Genomic DNA, 21,959 nt, shown 5'->3' with positions numbered 1-21,959 from the left:
CAGGATCCTGCTGTGATGTCGCTGGTCGCTGAATAAAGTAATGAGTAATGAACATAAGAACATAACTTTTGTATTGGGAATAGATAACAAAACACCTAAAAATATAGGGAATAGCAAATGTGCACAACTCGAAACACTGAATTGAATAATAACAACAAATAGAAAATGGAGTATATGTGCTATAAAACATACATTTTATTAAATATAATAGATTAAAATACAATTCTGCTTAAACAGTAACAAAGGCTGCAATAACAGATATAATAAATGGGAGATACTATATATTACATATCTTGGTGTTACCTGATGCAAGTCATGTGTGCAAAGTAGATACAGTGGACCTGAACCACTAACAGCTAAAGTGCATCAAATGTGAGGTGCTGCTAACAAGCATCATAGAAAGTATGGAAGGAAGAGTAAAAATAAAAACTTACATTGGTAACACAGTTATAACGAAGGTGCCCCCGCCGCCCCAACGCACGTTTCGTCGACTAAATACCTGAAACAAAATACCAATGAGTTTCTTTTATGTACTGATGGGAGTAAACTTATAAGAATGTGTAAAAATAAAAGTAATAATATTCTAAGACTATATAGCTGGAAGTGTGGGTGAAATAAAAGAGTGAACAGTAGAGCTTATATCAGAACTCATTGGCTGTCACATAATAACACACGTCTACCGTAGGTTAAGAGGAATTGGGCACGTTGAATTTTGTTATTACCCAGACAGTCACACCGGTCTCTCTCTTCTTTCTGTTACTGCCTGAACCCCTGGATTTGATCATGGCTATCCTTGACTAAGATTTCAGCTCCAATTTTGATCTTCTACTGGCTTTCAGCTCGCTCCACCGGCCAGTGGCAACAGACTGATCCACATATAGGGGTGATAGGGAGAAAACCAGGGAAATCCTGGGACCTGTCATATGGAGTGGATGGTGTAAATGTTGTACAGGACTTCAATTTGAGTTGAGTGATTTTGGACCATACATGGTCCCTGGTTCAGCTGTGAAATAAGCAAATCCATGGACAGAGGGTGAAACCCCCTCTCCTTACGGAAATAAACATGCACAGTTATACACTGATCACCATAGACAGAGTTTCCAAGACGTCATGCGTATGCAGAGCTTCAGGAAACTTTTATACGTTTATGGTACTTTTTCCATTGCAAATTAATCACAGCTCTCGCATCTTCTGTGTTTCTTTAGTTCCTACTGACTTCAACAAGCGGGTCTACCAAGGAGTCCGCGTGAAACATACAGTCAAGGATCTCCTAGCAGAGAAAAGGTCCAGGCAGACAACAGGATCCAGGATAAATGTGAGTTCCTACAATGCCACAAATATCACAAATTCTGTGTTCCCAGAGGCAATAATTACTGCAACTATGACACAAACTGCGACCAATGCTATTGCTTTATTAAAGGGGTTTTCCACTAAATGGGAAAGTAAACTATGCAAAATATCTAAAATCAAGAAAGCAGGTGGTCACCCTCCCTGGGTCCAGCCTAGGTTCCCCCCACTGCTCTGGCTCCGGTGTTTTGGGTGCATCAGTGACATCACACTTCGCTGATATTAGCGCCTCATGCACTGAGCACAATGGTGACTGCTGACAATCGGCTGTGATTGGCTAAAGCAGCGGTGGCTAGCACAGGTATCTGTCCAGCCTTTGTTTGAAGACTTCCGTTGAAGGAGAACTCCCCACTTCTCGTGGCAGCCTGTTCCACTCATTGATCACCCTCACTGTCAAAAAGTTTTTTCTATTATCTAATCTGCATCTTCTCCCTTTCAGTTTCATTACATTACTTCTCGTGTTTCCATGTGCAAATGAGAATAAGGATGATCCCTCAACACTGTGACAGCCCTTCAGATATTTGTACACAGCTATTAAGTCTCAAAGGAGGAGTAGAGGGGGATAATTGCTTCACGAGATCTAGACTCTATGCTTCTCTTAATACTTCCTAGAACTGTGTTTGCCTTTTTTGCTGCTGCATCCTACTGTTGACTCATGTGCAGTCTGTGATCTATTAGTATAAACAAGTCTTTTTCCCACATGCTGTTGCTTAGTTCTATGCCTCCTATTTTGTTGATTTAATTTTCATTTTTCTTGCCAAGATGTAGAATCTTGCATTTCTCCCTGTTAAATATCTTTCTATTAGTCAAGCTGCTAAAATAGCTGCTCTTGAGAAGTATAATTTTTTTATCACTGCATTTATTTACTTATTTATTTATTAATTATGTATTTAGTTATTTTTAAAAAATAATTATTTTCAGCAGTGAGAACTTTAAAAAAAAAAAAACTTCAGAGTTGGATTTGTTAAAATAAATGATAAAAAATATTTACAGCTTCCTTATTAACACTGTTACAAATACACAAAATGACACAATGTCAGCCAGTGTTGTATGTTATAGATGTGTTGGAGCTATAAAGGGCAGTCAGTTTCTTTTTACCTCCGTAGTTTTGTAGGCCGCCCCAGTGAAGGAATGCTAATGAGCAGTGCTATTACACTTGATTCACAATTTGCAGAAACAGATCTCATCTAATCATTCATTAAACAAGCTAGCCAAATTAATATTATATAGGTCCAAGAGTAAATTTGTGTATTAGGGTCAAGTTATTCTTGCATGCGGCAGAAAAGTGGCCTCCAAAAATCAATATTATTGGTGAGCATTTGTTATCCCAGTGCAACACTGGTTGTTGTCACCCTTTCCTGGCAGTCAGTACCCAGGTAATATGCCCCAACATAAACATGTATTAAAGGGGTTGTCCACGACTCATATTCACCAAAACTCACCTACTGCACTAAAGCTAGGCCTCCATGCTCCTCACCGCTGTGCCACTCCCTGGCTTCTTCCAGTATGTGGTGTCGTATGACCACTGCAGTCAATCACAGGTGGTTGATTGGCTGCAGCCTTCACTTTTTGACGTTCCACAGATTGATTCTTCTGGTTTTAATAAAATGTAAGGACTGTGGCTGATCATGGCCTCTGATTGGCTGCAGGGAAACACACAACTTCCCCTGCTGGAAGAAGCCAGAAGACCAGCGGGGGACACTGTTGATAGTATGGGGGGGATCAGTGTCAGTCCGCTAGATAAGTGTTGACTTTGATTTTATTTTCTCACCATTCCATGTGCATTTAGAAAGTGTTATAAAGTAGCGAACACCCCCTTTAATAGGTGAAGGGCACCCGCTATTGCCCAGCATGCCCAATTCCTATATTCACTCTCTCACACATTGAAGGATTGTACATATTTGCTTTTATGTTGAAACTTTGTATAATAAAAGATCAGAAATCAATGCAAACTATATAAATAGATAGGTGATAGATAGATAAATAGATATATAATAGATAGATGATAGATAGATGATAGAGAGATAATAGAGAGATAATAGATAGATTATAGATGATAAATAGAGAGATAATAGAGATAATAGATAGATATAGATAGATAATAGATAGATAATAGATGATAATAGATAGATGATAGATAATAGATAGATAATATAGATGATAGATAGATAGATAGATAGATAGATAGCAACAAATATCAGCTCTACAAAATATTTATTAATGGTAGGGAAAATATCCAAGAGGATTTCATGTCATTGTGAGTATTTTCAAATGCTGTGAATCTGCAGAAATAAAAGGTGGAATTAATTTTATTTTAATTAATACTTTTTTTTTACTATTATTTTATATTTTTGATTTTTAAAAGAGGAGGCTTCGTATCACTCCTGACTTTATTTATTTTAGTAAATAATTTTAATTCCTCAAAATCTACCGATTGTGGGGCATCTTTTCTTAGAACTCTATGTTGCGCTGTTCCGTTAATATTCTTCATAGAATCTTGAACAGACTGATAACTGTTACCAGTTGGGGGAGTGTCCCTACACAGTCTGACACTGTCCAATCAGTGCAGTTCTGTTTCTCAGTGTTGAGTGGGCTCAGTGCTGAGCCACGCCCCTTTGACTAGAGGAATGATGACTCCAGTTATCAATTTACCGGTCTACATTTCTAAGAGGAATAAAAGAGGGATAGAACAACGTTGTGATGTAAAAAATGATGATCCGAAATATTTATTTAATGGGAAATACGACTATTTACTAAACAAGACATTTCAGGAGTGAAGACAGATCCCCTTTAAATCTATCTATTGATATGGTTCCTATATAGTTACCATGTAAACTGCTTTTGTATCTCAAACTGCTACGTACAAAACAAAATTGTTTCCATACATAACAGAGATACACTATCTGGATTTGCCGGATTCGCTCAAATTAGGCCTGGAAAATTGATGCAAACTGGTAAAAAGAGTTTATTATGCTCTGAGATTTCTCCATCGTAAAAAACAAAGCGGATAAAAAAATTGGAAAAATTTTCACCAGCCTTGGACGGCAGCTCCCTGCCCGGTTCCACGTTGGCTCGTTTTCTCCCTTTGGTTACAGTCTTGTCTTCTGTCTTTACTCTTCTATGCTTCAGGCGCTTCCTATTCCTCAAACGACGTCATATCATTTGAGACCTAATCATAACAGAAGGTGCTAAAGATTTATGAGAAAAGTGAGAAAAGCGAGCCAACTGAGGACCGGTCAGGGAGCTGCCGCGACTAGGACAGATGAGGAGCGAATATTTTTTTATATTTTAATCCATTTTTTGCCTTAAAAGAATGAGGCAAAAATGGCAGTCAGAAGGTCGAAATTTTACTTGGTTCCAGGGAACGAAACAGAAAAAAAAAAAGTTTTGAGTCCTGGTAAATTCTAATATTTTTTTGCAAAATTGGAAACATTTTCAATTCTCTCGTCTCTAATAAATGTAAATACAAAAAAAGTAATTAGGATCAGTTATTCTTCGACTCAAAAACACATTCGCACCACATCGGGGTCAGGAAATCAATTTAGAAAAATGTAACAAAATGTAGCTGTGATTGTAAGAAATGTCATATTATTGCCTCCCACCGAGAACACACACAACAAAGCAAATTCTCAAACACACCGGTATAATAGCACGAGTTCATTAAGGAAGAGGACAGGCTTGGACTCATTCCATCATCATTTGTTACACTGCGTGGTAGTAGGAACATTCACCAGCTTTATGTAAATCAGAGCCTGTGTTTGTTTATGATACCTGGTAGCAGGGACGCACCTACCTCCTTTTATTATCCTAATCCGCTCCTTACAAAGTCCATGGATTTCTTTTGGATACAATACCTGAAGAAAAGGAAAGATGGCTCTCCAAAGATGGGTTCACGATGGAAGCACTTCAATGAAACAATCACAATGACACACTTCTATACTATAGCAGTAAAGATCGGCTAAAGCGCTTGGGGGGCAATACAAATGCATTTGGTCATATTGTAGGTAAGTTAAAGGTTATGCACGCCTTTACAACTTTTTTTTTCTTGGTCATTGGCTTCATAAATGTAAAGTTAAGCAATGATCTTATTAGTTTTCAATAAAACATTTCTACCATTTTGCTTTGCAGAGTGTCTAGAAGTCATTTATTTAGCTCAGTTCACTTCAAAAATGTTACAAATCCGTCAAAGCTCCCGCTCCTGATGGTTCTCTCTGCTCTCCTCCACCCAGCCTATATTACTGGAAGAGGTACACAAATATCACATCCAGCCTATATTACTGAGAGAGGCACACAAATATCACATCCAGCCTATATTACTGGGAGAGACACACAAATATCACATCCAGCCTATATTACTGGGAGAGGCACAGACCTCACATCCAGCCTATATTACAGGGAGAGGCACACATACCTCACATCCAGCCTATATTACTGGGAGAGACACACAGACCTCAAATCCAGCCTATATTACTGGGAGAGACACACAGACCTCACATCCAGCCTATATTACTGGGAGAGGCACACAAATATCACATCCAGCCTATATTACTGGGAGTGGCACACAGACCTCACATCCAGCCTATATTACTGGGAGAGGCACACATACCTCACATCCAGCCCATATTACTGGGAGAGACACACAGAGCTCAAATCCAGCCTATATTATTGGGAGAGACACACAGACCTCACATCCAGCCTATATTACTGGGAGAGGCACACAGACCTCACATCCAGCCTATATTACTGGGAGAGACACACAGACCTCACATCCAGCCCATATTACTGGGAGAGACACACAGACCTCACATCTAGCCTATACTACTAAGAAAAATACTTCAATTTAAGAAGTCAAAAACTTTTGTATAAGCGCAAAACTGAATATCAAGGGATCTGAAGATGAAAAATAATTTTGTCCAATGCAATGGTGTCCATAGCCTTTTAGGATATGAACACCTTTTCAACAGATTGTCCCATCTGGAAAATGTATAGCATACTGATAGGATATGCCATAAATGACCCGTAGATATGAATGCCACATGTATAATGAGGGCAAAGTCCTGGCACATGATGTGATAGTATGGAGAAGTGTCTGGACACTTGTGACTTTAGCCATTCATTTCTAAAGGAGCAATAAAAGTTGGAAAGCAATGAAATCGTAATTAATAGAATCTGGGTTAAAAAATATTTATGGCAAGTGATAAGTCCTCTTTAAAGAGACTTGTAACATGACCAGAGACATCAGCCAAACCAGACACCAATCTACAGACAACGGTTTCTGGGTACTTGCCCCTCATCAGAGCAAAGCAGAGTTTGGCTTGTAGAAAGAGATGCCCTTTATGTAGCTTAAAGGGATTGCTGTTGTAACGCTGGTGGGTGTGGACCCACTGCACCACTGGCCGGTCTAACCCTGGAGGTGCGTGACTAAGTGTCTACTGGAAATTCACTATAGCCTCTGATGGTGAGCATAAGCTGGGCTGCCGGTAGACCCACTTCAGGGCAGTCCCCGGGACTGCAGCAGCTGACCGGAGGGTCAGAGACTCGGGTACTGGGTATAGGTGGGTGAGACAGAGGCATAGTCAAGCGGTGAAGATAGCACAGGATCAGAATTTATAGCGAAGGTCAGAAGCGGAGACATCAGGATAAACACAAAGGCAAGCCGGGCCGAAAATAGGTGAGAAAACAAGAACACACCAGTACAGGCACAAGCGACAGAGCTACTAAGAACCTAAGGTCAGGCAAGAATTGGAGGGTGGAGTCGCCTGATATATCACCTGCTGGTTGGTGACAGGCTGGGGAAACCAAACCCTGCAGAACACAGCGGGGTTAAATTCCCGCAAGAACTGGTTGCGCCCTCCTATTGCCACATCAGGGATAAGCAGCAGAGTTGAAAGCGCTGCATGAACTCAGCTAGGCGGCCTGACATGAGGATAAGCAGAGCGGTGAACACAGTGAGTAGCACGGCAGTGGGAACGCATGCAAGTTACCGCCATGACATCCGGCCTTGTGATACTGATGACCTATCCACAGATAAAAACCTATTCCAATTAGTGTCTAAACCCTGAAACCAGCTGTTTGGTGGGAATTCCAGATGTTGGACCCCCAACGATCTGATAAAGATGACCTATCCTAGGCACAGGTCATCATTATAGCACAGACAACCCCTATAAGAAAGCGGAGGACTGGCTCTCCATGAACTCAGTTATAGCCTACTCTAAGTGCAGGTTGCGTCTTATGGGTTCACATATATTACCTGTAGCTGTGGTCAATGAAGAGGAAGATAGTAAATTGGACGGTTGATCTGCAGGTCGTTTTTCTTTCCATTTTTTGTTTAGAACAACATGGCGGCTTTCTTTCAAAATGTTTGGAGCTTTCACTCTGACAGAGAAGATGCTAAGATCCTAAGCTGTAATAAACACCAGTTGTAAGCTGTGTTATCTTTGTTCCTGAATATATATTCACTGATGAACGGCTGGACAGTACAGAGATTAATAAAAAAATTAATTCGGCACTCCATTGATGCAAAGATAACCAATTTTTATTTTAAAAAGTATTCACCATTTGCAGTGGTAACTTTCGACCTAACATTGCCTTCTTCAGAACTAAAGCAATAAAGAATAACAAAACAATGTAAGACATACACTCGTGCCATGCCTCATAGCTCATCATACAAGAAAAAGGATCACATAAAGATAAATGAGAAAAAAAAAAGCTCAGAAGAGAATAATCCGCTGCCAATGCAAAACCGCTTGTCCCTGGGCTGTGTCTGGAATCACAGCTGAGCTCAACTTGAACGGAATGAGGCGGAGCTGCAATACCATACACAACCTGAAGACAGGGGTGGCGCTATTTTTGAAATAAAGTGACCATAATTTTATTATTAGAATTTTTCAAGCAAACTAAATCTTCGTGTTCCCGTAGGTTGAAGAATTAAGACCTATCATTTACCGTCCAAACCCCTGGAATTAGATTGTCCGTGATCCTTGACGTGGCTCCGCGTTCATCCTAAGTTGTAGGTTTTGCTGTGAAGCTTAGAAACCCGCGTGAATAGTCAAAGGTGGCTGATACTTAGTGCAGGTCTGGATCGTTGCAGAAAACCCTTCCTGTATCTGTCATTGGCTGGCGGCTGGTCAGTACGTGGCCTGTGGAGCGCCGGCATCCACGCGGGGTCTCTTCTCTCTGGACAGCTGCTGCTCTGGAGGAAAACCTCGAATGGGCAAATGACATTCAAATTCTCGCCTCTGAATTTGTCTGCCATACGTCGCAGGAACTCGCTGTTTGCCGTATGCAAAAATGTCAGAATCGTCATCTCCTGAGTCTGAAAAACTCCGCAATCTCTCATCGTTCAGGCAACTGATTTGTTGTTTATTTTACTCGCTGGCGTTTGCTTTACCATTAGATGATGGTTTGTGTAGTAACCTTTCTTATTGTGTGGCCTGTGTGCACATTAACGGATACAAAGGATCAAGTTTATATTATTTTTTCAGGCTAAAAAATATTTTTGCAATTCAGTTTAATTTAAAATGTTACCCCTTCTATAGCCTGGATGCAGAATGAGTAAACTAAGCATCTATCAGTGAGCTCATTCTTACAGAGCATTGGAAAGTCTTTTACAGAGCTCCTCTCACTTTTGCTTATGGTCACATGAAACTGAAGCTGGGAGGAGCTCAGGAAAAAAGACAGATAAAAGAATTGCAATCTCTATGTCAGTAGGGACTCACTGGCAGATTCTTAGGTAAAGGAAATCTGTCAGCAGGTTTTGATATGTAATCTGAAAGCAGCATGATGTAGGGGAAGAGAGCCAAATTCCAGCGCTGTGTCACTTACTGGGCTGTTTTTCTGTCAATACAGTGTTTTATCACCAAGAGATTATCACTACAGGACTAGGTTTCTCGTGCCTCCTAGTCCAATCATGCCCCTAGCACTGATTAGCAGCTGTTAAAATACAATTAACATGGAAATCATAAAAATCAGTGGTGTGGGCAGGGTTATATACAGGAAGCTGCCAATCAGGGGGGCGAGGTATACACAGCTAGCTGACAATCAGTGGTGTGGGTGGGGTTATACACAGGAAGCTGTCAGTGGTGTCGGTGGGGTTATACACAGGAAGCTGCCAGTGGTGTGGGCGGGGTTATACACAGAAAGCTGCCAATCAGTGGTGTGGGCAGGGCTATACACAGGAAGCTGTCAGTGGTGTGGGTGGGGTTATACACAGGAAGCTGCCAGTGGTTTGGGCGGAGCTATACACAGGAAGCTGCCAGTGGTGTGGGCGGGGCTATACACAGGAAGCTGCCAGTGGTGTGGGCGGGGCTATACACCGGAAGCTGCCAATCAGTGGTGTGGGCGTGGTTATACACAGAATGCCCCATAGAAAACACGACCATCGTAAAGCTGTGGCCCCGCGGCGAAAAATACTTTTTATTGTTACAATTACTTAGTTGGAGTTGATTTGTGCAGGAGGATTTTGGGTAACTATATGGGGAATTTTTTAATTTTTTACGTTTTAAGGAAAGTTCTGAAATAAAAAAAACAGCATCCTGTTGAACATTTTGTATTTTACTTAACTGCATTTGCTTTTGGGATAAAAAAATATTTTTGTAATTGGATTATATTCAAAAAATGTAGATCTGTTTAGTTATTACAGACACTTTGTATCCCAGCACATTGCTGGCTGCAGAATGAGATTAAAGGGAATCTATCAGCAATTTTTTCTAAGTAATCTGATGTAGGGACAGATACCCTGATTCCGGCATTCTTAAAGGGTTCTTTGTGTGTCGTTTTTTCTTTTTTTAAGTTACAGAGATGATCAAAGTTGGGGGGGGGGGGGGGTTTCACCATATTTACAAAATGTGGCACTTAATTTGATGCATCTAATAAACAAAACATTTCAATCTAGAGCTGAGGGGGGTCAGTGCCCACTATGACCAACAAAATAGAAAATTGCTGGATGAGGCGAAACACAATAGAAATTTGTCACAAGTGTTTTATAAATTTGGCGCAAAAAGCACATAAGTCGCTGTCTACTACATATATTTGGAGTAAATGCAATAATAAATGAAACCCCGCTTATCAGTCTTGAAGCAATAATTCTTTTTTTTAAAGGAGGTAGACATAATTCAGTTGGGTTGTGAAGGGAGTCTGTTACCACAAAATGACTGTTCAAACCAAGCACAGGCGCTCGCTGCACCCTTGTCTTAGCGGGATACCCTTCCAACCTACTCATGTTCTATCTCATGTAAAGCCTGAGCTGTCAATCAATGAAAAAAAAAAGGGTGGAGATGGATGAAAAACAAGTTGGTGGGAAGGTACACGGAAATGTTTGGTCACTCCAGGGGTGTCCTGAGTGCCTCTACTTGGTTTGAACAGTCATTTTGCGCTGACAAACTGCCTACAATAGCAGATGAAGACAATATTAAATACCATGTTGCATTCCAGATGCATAACTAAGCGGTTGTGTGTCTCGTCGTCCATGTGACGTTTTTAATACTGGTGGCTACTTATATGGCACAAGGGTCTTTGGACCCCTCAAGAACCAGGACCACCATGTCTACTCTCATGGTCTGTGGGGTGCTACACAAGAGCCCATACCTGTGATTCACTGGAAGACGACGTTTCGCATTTTGCAATATTTTTCCATTTTGCTGGACTTTCAGCCCATTTATACTATCGTAAATATTTTCCGTGCTCTGGTATTCAGGAACGGGCTGATGTATTGCATGTTTTACAGTTTTGTTTTAAACTTGGATTGCTCTTGGAATTAAAGGGTTGAAACCTGTCTTTCATTTACAGGGCAGTACCAATGTTTCCCAGACGCCATTTGTCCAAATGTCAAGTAAGTATTTTCTCCCAGGTAATATCAATCATTGGACGTCTAGCGTCTGGCAAAAATCCTTCCACGAAATGTTCTTCATTTTGTTCCATTTCTATGACTACAATCTCCTGCACAGAATTCACTTAAAATGTTTTATGATAAAGTATTAAATATTGTTTTTATTACCATCACCGAGTTCAAGATTTTTAGCCTTTTTTTAGCCCAAGATCATTAATTTTTGTTGATGTATGATATTAGGTATTTTCAATCCACAGGATCTCAACTAATGCGGAACACTTTCAGGTCACCGTTCACACTTTGTGCCGTGTTCCAACATATTGTAAATACTGGGCTTTTTTTATGCTGCACTTTTTCGTGCAGAAAATCCACAGTTCATGTAATTTCATGAAAATTCATGCCTCCTGTGCTGATCTGTGCATTTTTTGGTTAATTTTTACCTTATTAAAAATGCAAAAAAAAAATTAATATAAAAAATGCAATTTCATTTTTAAAGTGCAGAATCCCAACGTTTCTGCACTCAAAAAGCATAAAAAAGCAGCTAGAATAAAATATATATTTTATGAATAAATGGGGGGACAATGCTTGAAAACTTGCAGATTGCTGACACTTGTAGCAGAAAAAAGTAATGTTTTTGGATGTGGGAACATAGCATTGCAATAAGTTCACGATTTGGAACTTATTTCTCCACTATGTACTTGCAAAGTTAAGACCAAGTTCACACGTTGAATATTTTACATGCATATTTGCAGCTTATGTGCGTGTTACATATAAATTTTGCTGCTGATTTTCTTGCAGATTTTGGGGGCCTTTACATGGCAAAATCTGCACAAAGAAGTGACATGCTGCAAATTTTAAAATCTGCATCGTAAGTCCATTTAGACTTAGGCTAGGTTCACATTGCGTTAGGGCAATCCGTTTAGCGCTAGCGCTAGCGGATTGCGCTAACGCAATGTCTTTTTCGGGGCCACGTTAACGTCCCCGCTAGTGCAGATCCCCGATCTGCCACAGCGGGGAACGGACCTCGGGCGCGCCGCGGACGCTGCAAGCAGCGTCCGAGGCGCGTCACAAAAGAACGACACATCGCTAGCGTGTGCCGAAAGTGGCACGCGCTAGCGATGCGCTGCAGGCAAAATTTACATTGCTGTCAATGGGTGCGCTAACGGACCCGTTGCACGGCGTTAATTGCGACATTTTCGCCGTGCAACGCTGTCCGTTAGCGATCACCCAATAACGCAATGTGAACCTAGCCTTAGAAATAATCCGCAATGTGTGTATGAGATTTGTTGAACTCTCATCTACTTAGTTGGAGTTGGGACTGTATTACTCTGCATTTTATCGATTCAAATCTGCATGGGAAAACTTTTGACCAATACGCAACATGTGAACTTAACCTAAAGAAAACTGCAGTAAAGTGAATGAAATTTCAAAACTTTTAATCTGCACCCTTTTTGGGGATTTTCAGCCAAAAATGTTACTTTTTTTATGCACAGAGTAAAATCTGTACCAAATCTGCACCAAAATCTGCAAGCAGAGTTTGATGCAAAACTTCATCAAATTTTTATTTTCAGCTTCTTAGCTGACTCCTTAACTTCACGGATGTTGCTAAGATGTTACATTTCTTTGTTAAATCAGATTAAAAATTGAAATATAAAAATTCAGAAAGCGTTCTGATGTGTAAATATCACTGTTACATACTTGTTATGGCGCCCCCTAGGGGTTTTTTCCCCACTTTCCTCACAGAAAATCCACTTAATATGTCCAGTGCTAATGAAGCCGCTTCTTATCCATTTTTTACCGGCAGGCCTGCCCAATGTCAGCAATCTCTCCGCCGCCCATTTACAAGAGGGACTGAGTTACTGAGCGTGTGTGACCACCAACTCTGAGCAGCAGAAAGACAATTGAAAGGTCATCGAGGTGCAATAATGAGTTTGTAACAGTAACATTTTCACAAAGGAACATTTTAATTTTTTAAAATAGTTTCAAACTAAGAAAAGTTATGTGCTAGCAGGAAAATGGGAAATGGATTTAATGCCCCATGCAGATAGTACAGAAGAGACAATAATTATTATTATTATTATTTATTGTTATAGCGCCAAATGGCGCTTTACATGTGAGGAGGGGTATACATAATAAATAACAAGTACAATAATCTTAAACAATACAAGTCATACCTGGTACAGGAGGAGTGAGGACCCTGCCCGCGAAGGCTCACAATCTACAAGGAATGGGTGAGAATACAGTAGGTGAGGATAGAGCTGGTCATGCAGCGGTTTGGTTGATCGGTGGTTACTGCAGGTTGTAGGCTTGTCGGAAGAGGTGGGTCTTCAGGTTCTTTTTGAAGATTTCGATGGTAGGCGAGAGTCTGATGTGTTGTGGTAGAGGGTTCCAGAGTAGGGGTGATACGCTAGAGAAATCTTGTATGCGATTGTGGGAAGAGGAGATAAGCGGGGAGTAGAGAAGGAGATCTTGTGAGGATTGGAGGTTGCGTGTAGGTAAGTACCGGGAGACGAGGTCACAAATGTATGGAGGAGACAGGTTGTGGATGGCTTTGCATGTCATGGTTAGGGTTTTGTACTGGAGTCTCTGGGCAATGGGGAGCCAGTGAAGGGATTGACAGAGGGGAGAGACAGGGGAATAGCGGGGGGACAGGTGGATTAGTCGGGCAGCAGAGTTTAGAATAGATTGGAGGGGTGCGAGAGTGTTAGAGGGGAGGCCACAGAGCAGGAGGTTGCAGTAGTCAAGGCGAGAGATGATGAGGGCATGGACTAAGGTTTTTGCAGATTCTTGGTTGAGGAATGAACGGATTTGTGAAATATTTTTGAGTTGAAGTCGGCAGGAAGTGGAAAGGGCTTGGTTTGAAGGAGAGATCAGCGTCAAGGATTACCCCGAGGCAGCGAGCTTGTGGAACTGGGGAGAGTGGGCAGCCATTTACTGTAATGGTTAGGTTCGTTGGGGGGGTCACGTGAGATGGGGGAAAGATGATGAATTCTGTTTTGTCCATGTTAAGTTTCAGAAATCTGGCGGAGAAGAAGGATGAAATAGTGGACAGACATTGAGGGATTCTGGTTAGTAGGGAGGTGATATCTGGTCCAGAGATGTAGATCTGTGTGTCATCAGCATAGAGGTGATACTGAAAGCCATGAGTTTCTATGAGCTGTCCCAGGCCAAAGGGTTAAATGGAGAAGAGCAGGGTCCCAAGGACTGAACCTTGTGGGACTCCGACAGATAGTGGGCGAGGTGAGGAGGTGGTGTGTGAGTGGGAGATGCTGAATGTCCGGTCTGTTAGGTATGATGAGATCCAGGATAGGGCCAAGTCTGTGATGCCAAGGGATGAGAGGGTCTGTAATAATAGGGAATGGTCCACTGTGTCAAAGGAAGCCGACAGGTCGAGGAGGAGGAGAACAGAGTAGTGTCGCTTGCTCTTGGCGGTTAAGAGGTCGTTGGTGACCTTAGTTAGGGCAGTTTCAGTGGAATGGTGTGACCGGAAGCCAGATTGTAAGCGGTCAAAGAGGGAGCGAGAAGAGAGATGGGAGGACAGTTCAAGGTAGACGTGTTGTTCCAGTAGTTTGGAGGCATAATGGAGAAGTGACATAGGGCGATAGCTAGATACAGAGGATGGGTCAAGAGAGGGCTTTTTGAGGATAGGTGTGATGGAGGCATGTTTAAAGCTTGAGGGGAAAACACCAGTTGTTAGTGATAGGTTGAAGAGATGGGTTAGGGTTGGGATGAAGACTGTGGTGAGGTTTGGGATGAGGTGGGATGGGAGCGGGTCAAGTGCACAGGTGGTGAGATGCGATCTTGAGAGTAGAGTGGAGAGTTGATCTTCTGTAATGGTGGAGAAGTTGGTTTTGGATGTGGAGGGCAGGGAAGTCGGGAGGAAGGGCTCTGGGGCTTGTTGACCAAAACTGTCTCTGATGCTATCAATCTTCTGCTTGAAGAATGAGGCAAAGTCTTCAGCGGAGATAAGTGGGGAGGGAGGAGGTGCTGGGGGACGGAGGAGAGAAATGAAGGTGTTGAATAACTGTTTAGGGTTGTGAGACAGGGAGGATATGAGAGATGAGAAGTAGGTTTGTTTAGCTGTGGCGAGTGTGGTCTTGAAAGTAGTGAGGGACTATTTGAATGCGATGAAGTGGTCGTTGGAGTGGGATCTTTTCCATCTGCGCTCAGCAGCCCTGGAAGCTCGCCTCAGTTCTTTGGTCAGGCTGGTGTGCCAGGGCTGTCTGTTGATTTTGCGAGCTTTGGTACAGTATGTGTAAGTGGGGCAGCAGATTCCAAAGCTACAGCTATTGTGGTGTTATATAGAGCGGCAGCGTCATCCGCATTGTGTATGGAACTTATGTCTGTGAGAGGGAGGAGAGATTCAGAGAATGAATGTAGGTCAAGATGTTTAAGATTTCTGCGAGGGTGTGAAAGTTTGTGGGGTGGGGATTGTAGACATGGAGTGGAGAGAGATGAGAATGTGAGAAGGTTGTGGTCAGAGAGAGGAAGAGGTGAGTTAGAGAGGTTAGATAGGGAGCAGAGGCGGGTGAAGATGAGGTCCAGCGTGTGACCATCTTTGTGAGTGGCTGCAGAAGACCATTGAGTGAGGCCAAAGGAGGAAGTGAGAGATAGAAGTTTAGTGGCAGCTGAGAGGGAAGTGTTAATGGGGATGTTGAAATCGCCCATGATGATAGTGGGGATGTCCGCAGAAAGGAAATGAAGTAGCCAGGTGGTGAAGTGGTCAAAGAAGGTGGTGGCTGGCCCTGGGGGGCGGTAAATGACAGCCAGTTGGAGGTTGGAGGGGGAGTAGATGCGCACAGAGTGCACCTCAAAGGAAGGGAGGGTAACAGAGGGTGGCAGTGGGATTGGGGTGAAGGAGCAGTTATCTGACAGGAGAAAACCAACTACTCCGTCATGCTTGCTGCTGGGGCGGGGTGTGTGAGAAAGGTGGAAGCCACCGTAAGAGAGTGCAGCAGGGGAGGCTGTGTCAGAAGGGGTGAGCCAGGTTTCGGTGATGGCGAGGAAGGAAAGTTTGGTAGTAACAAAAAGATCATGGATGTAGGGAAGCTTGTTACAGACAGAGCGAGCGTTCCACAGAGCTCCTGTTAGTGGGACTGGGGAAGCGGGGGCTGGGTGAATGGGTATAAGGTTAGAGAGGTTACGGAAGTTTGTGATGGAGCGTGGGTGGTAGGTAGAAATGACTGTGGGAATATGGTGAGGAGGACCAGGATTTGGAGAGATATCACCAGCAGTGAGAAGGAGCAGAGATAGTGTTAGCAGGTGGGAGCAGGAGAGGGCATGAGGGGGCTGCCTGTGCTTTGAGACAGAGGATTGTATGTTAAGGAACAGTTCTGAGGAGGAGGTGAGATGGATGGGGAGGATTGAAGAGGAGATGAACAGTTCCTTACTTGGTGTGGGGATTGGGGAGGTAGCAGAAAGTGAAAGATTATAGGGGTAAAAGTGAAAACAAACTGAAACATTGTTTGCAGTGACTGGCCAGTTACCTTCAGTTCCCTTCAGGTTCAATTCAGGTTTTAATTCTAATGTAATCCACACTTTTAGAACACACTGCTAGAAATCACACTGCAGACTAAAGTCATGCAGACTTGTGCTATGCAATATATGGAAAACTAAGTGCGTTCAGGTGTGAAGCAGAGAGGAGTGGTCTCTGCTCATCTTGGTCAGAGAATTAAGGGTGGACCAGATGGATACAATCAAGCCTAAGTAAACAAGGTCATAAATATCACAGGGTAAGTTGGGGTTAGCTGAAAGGTATACCATGTGAAAGCAAGGAGCAGGGGGAGTCTATGTGCAAAGCTGGGTGATATACTATGTGCACTTCATAGCAGGAGAGCTGGGTGGATGAACATACCATGTGAAAGCAAGGAGCAGGGGGAAGTCTATGTGCAAAGCTGGGTGATGTACTATGTGCACTTCATAGCAGGAGAGCTGGGTGGATGAACATACCATGTGAAAACAATAAGTGCCTTTAAAAAAAATGTATCTGCAAATTGCCTCTTTAGAGAGAAAGGCAATATCGACCGTTTAATGAAAATTGCCACATGACTTAGGATTAAAGCTAGACCAGAATCTCAGTTTGCAGACACGTGTTTCGGGCTGTTGCCCCTCATCAGTGCAAAGCAAGATAATGGGTTTAGTTGCTTGAGAGGCTTCTGACTGGAGTCCAAGAAGTAACGTCTCTCATTGTGGAGCGTGACTCGCCTGACATGACAGTGTAAGGAGATATATAGGCCAGGCAATGTTCCTAACTTTTCGTACTTTCTGCCAGGTTCTCCTGTATTATCGGGATATTACGGAGTAAGAAGATCTTTCCTTCCTGACTCTGAGTTCCATTCCGCAAAGCAATACTCCGCCGATATCTACTCGTCATCCCTGGGGTCCAAATCAATAGGGTGCGAGCCGGCATCCCTACAGAGTTACCCCCCATTGCTGGATCCCTACTTCTCAGACACCATCGGTGACTACAGGAGCTCATCGATAACGTCGGCCGGTAGCTCGCTGTTCAGCGCCTCATCCCTGCCGCCTCTTCTACCTCATTTCTCCGGTGACCCATCGCATTATTTATTGGTAAGAAAAAACAAATAGTCATCAATTATACATAGAAATCCTGCCCAGTCATTAACAGCCTTCCCTATATATCTCTGTATCGAAAAAAAAATTGACAATAACTTATTAGCACCGCCCACTGGACTCCTAAGCGTAAAATGAGCAGAGCTCTAAATAAATAAAATACAATGTATCCAAAATTATATCAATCTGCTCTGCTCCTCCTTCTCCGTTACATTTTCATTTTGGAAGATCCCCTTTAAAGACTTGATTAGGTTTCGATCTGTAGTTACAAGATGTGGTAAGGTGTTCAAAAAAACCTGATTCTACCCATAACAGTAAGAAGCCGTTCACTTAACCCCTTTCTGACCTCGGATGGAATAGTATGTCCGATGGCAGAACTCCCGCTTTGATGCGGGCCACAGCTGACATGTGCCCGCAATAGGCACAAGTGGATCGCGATTCACCCACGGCTATTAACTAGTTAAATGCCGCTGTCAAACTGACAGTGGCATTTAACAAGTGCTTCCGGCCAAACGGCCAGAAATGCGCAAATTGGTGACCCCGTCACATGATCGGGGGTCATTGGTGCATTGGCATGACAACCTGAGGTCTCCTTGAGACCTCTATGGTTGTTGATGCCCGATTGCTGTGAGCGCCACCCTGTGGTCGGCACTCATAGAAAAGCAGTAATTCTACTCCATAGAGGTGATCTGATCACCGCCTCTATGTGGCAGAGCCGATCAAGTTGTGGCAGCTTCTAGTCTCCCATGGAGGCTATTGAAGCATGGCAAAAGTAAAAAAGAAATGTTTTTAAAAATATGAAAAAAATTAAAAAATATATAAAAAAGTTTAAATCAGCCCACTTTCACCCCATTCAAAATAAAACAAAAAATCAAACATACACATATTTGGTATCGCCGCATTCCGAATCGCCCGATCAATAAAAAAAATAATTAAAAAAAAGGATTAACCTGATCGCTAAATAGCGTAGCGATAAAAAAATTATTGTTTTTTTGGTCACCGCAACATTGCATTAAAATGCAATACCGGGCGATGAAAAGAACGTATCTGCACAAATGTGGTATCATTAAAAACGTCAGCTCGGCACACAAAAAATAAGCCCTCACCTGACCCCAGATCACGGAAAAAATGGAGACGCTACGGGTAATGGAAAATTGCGCAATTTTCTTTTTTTAAATAAAGTTTGGGATTTTTTTTCACCACTTTAGTGAAAAGTAACCTAGACATGTTTGGTGTCTATGAACTCGTAATGACCTGGAGAATCATAACGGCAGTTTTAGCATTTAGTGAACCTAGCATAAAAGCCAAACAAAAAACAAGTGTGGGATTGCACTTTTTTTGCAATTTCACCGCACTTGGAATTTTTTTCCCATTTTCTAACATGATATGGTAAAACCAGTGATAATGTTCAAAAGTACAACTTGTCCCACAAAAAATAAGCCCTCACATGGCCATATTAAAAGAAAAATAAAAAAGTTATGGCTCTGGGAAGGCGGCAAGTGAAAAGGGAAAACGCAAAACCGAAAAAAGCTCCGGGGGTTAAGGGGAAGCTCACAGTCATTTCACAAATTTGGTACTAATAGCACAAGCAAATAAAAGAAACTGAATATATTTTAGTGGAGAAATCTGCTCCTTTCTCCGCTTATGAGCCACTTCTTCCCCTCCATTTGATCTTATCATTCTCTCTGAAAAACAGTTCAAATCTGATTTGGTCAGAACAGGATGGACTGCCAGCTCACTTAATAGTCAGATTACAGCTGCATATTGACTAGAAGAGAGGATGGGGAAGAGAATAGGGAGAGGAGCGGTGCTGCTGATTTGTAGTGTTTAATCTCACACCCAGTGCTGGATTCACAGCTACATTGCTCAGTACCGATGCATAATTTACGCCTCCATCCTGCTGCTGGAAATTGCGTGATATAGAGACCAGAGAGCAGGAATCACTCATGTCTCTGTGCGTGCTGTGTATGGGAGACACCATAGCAGCTAGTCTGCACCCACCAGCTCAGAGACAACTGGAAAAAAAAGCCTGCAGAGGGGAAAAATGCAGCCTACAAATCATATAATTGCCAGAAATAGTGTTATTCCTTAGTCACACATATGACAATGTACGCTAGTCTCAATAATAGCGAGAATTTTCAGCGATTGATGACATTTGTGAGATGATGTGCTGCTGACAAATAATGATGACCTTTTTCAGGCTTTAATTTTTGCACATAAGTCAAAAAAATCCGGCACTCAAATGTCTGCAATTAGATTTATTCAGAAGCAATCCCAAATTCATAACGTTTCGGTCTGTTACTTAGACCTTCATCAGACGGATTGCTGTGAGAAGATAATATCAGCTGTAAACAGCGCGGGGTAGAGGAAAAACTATTAGGATAGAGCGCTCTATCCTAATAGGAGTTTTTCCCTCTACCCCGCGCTGTTTACAGCTGGTATTATCTTCTCACAGCAATCCGTCTGATGAAGGTCTAAGTAACAGACCGAAACGTTATGAATTTGGGATTGCTTCTGAATAAATCTAATTGCAGACATTTGAGTGCCGGATTTTTTTGACTTATACATAATAAGGGTGTGGTATCCCTTTCCGAGCACCTTTTTGTACAGAGTGACGTGTACTATATCCTTATTTAATTTTTGCACATGGCAATTTTTGTTCCCTAGAGAGAGTCCTGGGAGCAAACGGTTCCCGACAACATGAACCAGCTGGATGCCTTGTGCACCGACGCATCATCACAAACTGTCTCGTCGTCCACCAGTTGTCTGCCCTCTGAAAATGGAGCTCTCCACTATCGAAGCGCAAGTAGAGGGTCTTCATCGACGCAAGGAACGCCGTCCTACTCGCTGCACTCGCTCGATGATGCGCATTACCCAAGCAACTTTCCCACTGCTTCTTCGTATACGTTCTCGCCGTTCATGACGGTGTCCAATGAACTGACCCCCAAGATGGTTCATCATCTTTCTCCAGAGGACTCGACCGAGACAAATACTCTGCAAGACAATTCTTGGCCAAAGGATGACACCAATACAGTATGGGGACCATACGAACTCCGAAGAAACTACTAAGACCTGTATTATTTGTATCATTGTATCATTATTCTTTCGTGTAATGTTTTGTTGCTTTTTTTTAATGCCTAATTTTAGATTATGGTTAATATGACTTTACTATTGTTCCACATTTAGGAGGGTTACCGAGGCCAATAACCACATGAATGAAATGACGCTTCTTGAAGACAAGCAATTTTAAAGGGAACTTGTCAAGGAACCAAATGCTATTAACCTGCAGATATAGGCTTAGTCCGCTGGTAAATAGTGTTACGATGCTGTCCGTTTGCCTTACTGAAAGCACAGGTACTGGGAGAAAATTCACTTTATTCCTCCAGCAGCAGCCAGCTTTCAGTCGTAGATAACTGAAAGCTGGCGGCTCCTGGGAAGAATAAAGTTAATTTGCTCCCAGTGGTTTGGGCTTTCAGTAAGGCGGTAGGCAGCAATGTAACACTATTAACCTGCAGATTAACCCTATAACTGCAGATTAATTACTTTGGGGGACATGATAGGTTCCCTTTAAACTATTACACGTGGATTCATGAATGAAACGCTTCCATCTACTAGTTTGCAAATCTCTATTTCTTCTCATGTGATGAGTTCTTTGAATCAGACATATGCATGAATTCACCCAAGAATTTTAACGATCACAGTGCAAAAATATATCAATGTTTCCATGAAGTTCCTACATATATACAGTGATGTGTTTAATGTGGTGGTGCGTCACATCTCTCCTAAAGTGCATCAGTCACCACAAGTCACAATACAAACTGAATAGGATATTAAATAGATATATGGAATCTGGTGAGGCTGATGTACTTACTTTGAGCATTTTATGAATCCAAGTAGATTAATTCTCCACCCATCTCACCTGAATGATAGCTGCAGCTTGTACTGAGCAGTGTGAGATATCAGCATCAGCAGAGAGAAGGGACACTGAGGAGCTGTCAATCAGGCTATGTGGGCAGAGATTCAGTAGAGGGGAGGGAGGAGGGACACTGAGAAGCTGTCAATCATGCTAGGTGGGCAGAGATTCAGTAGTGGGAGGGAGGAGGGACACTGAGGAGCGGCCAACCAGGTTAGGGCGGCAGAAATTCAATTTTAACTTTCAAAAAGTATTTTCTGGCTACCCTGACGTGAATATCAAAGTAAGTACACCAGTATC

The 21,959-nt window shown here is 42.3% G+C and overlaps 1 protein-coding gene across 1 annotated transcript; it reads left to right on the top strand.

The window, feature by feature from the left end:
- Nucleotides 1–1,147: 1,147 nt before the first annotated feature.
- Nucleotides 1,148–21,109, top strand: POU2AF2 (POU class 2 homeobox associating factor 2). The gene is made up of 4 exons (XM_077256349.1): nucleotides 1,148–1,315; nucleotides 11,134–11,176; nucleotides 17,445–17,743; nucleotides 20,414–21,109. The coding sequence occupies exons 1-4, from the start codon at nucleotides 1,148–1,150 to the stop codon at nucleotides 20,813–20,815; spliced, it is 912 nt and encodes a 303-aa protein (XP_077112464.1). The 3' UTR covers nucleotides 20,816–21,109.
- Nucleotides 21,110–21,959: the final 850 nt, after the last annotated feature.

This window comes from Ranitomeya variabilis, chromosome 4, assembly GCF_051348905.1.
Source record: "Ranitomeya variabilis isolate aRanVar5 chromosome 4, aRanVar5.hap1, whole genome shotgun sequence".
NCBI classification, from domain to species: domain Eukaryota; kingdom Metazoa; phylum Chordata; class Amphibia; order Anura; family Dendrobatidae; genus Ranitomeya; species Ranitomeya variabilis.
This window is presented reverse-complemented; position numbering and strand designations above follow the sequence as displayed.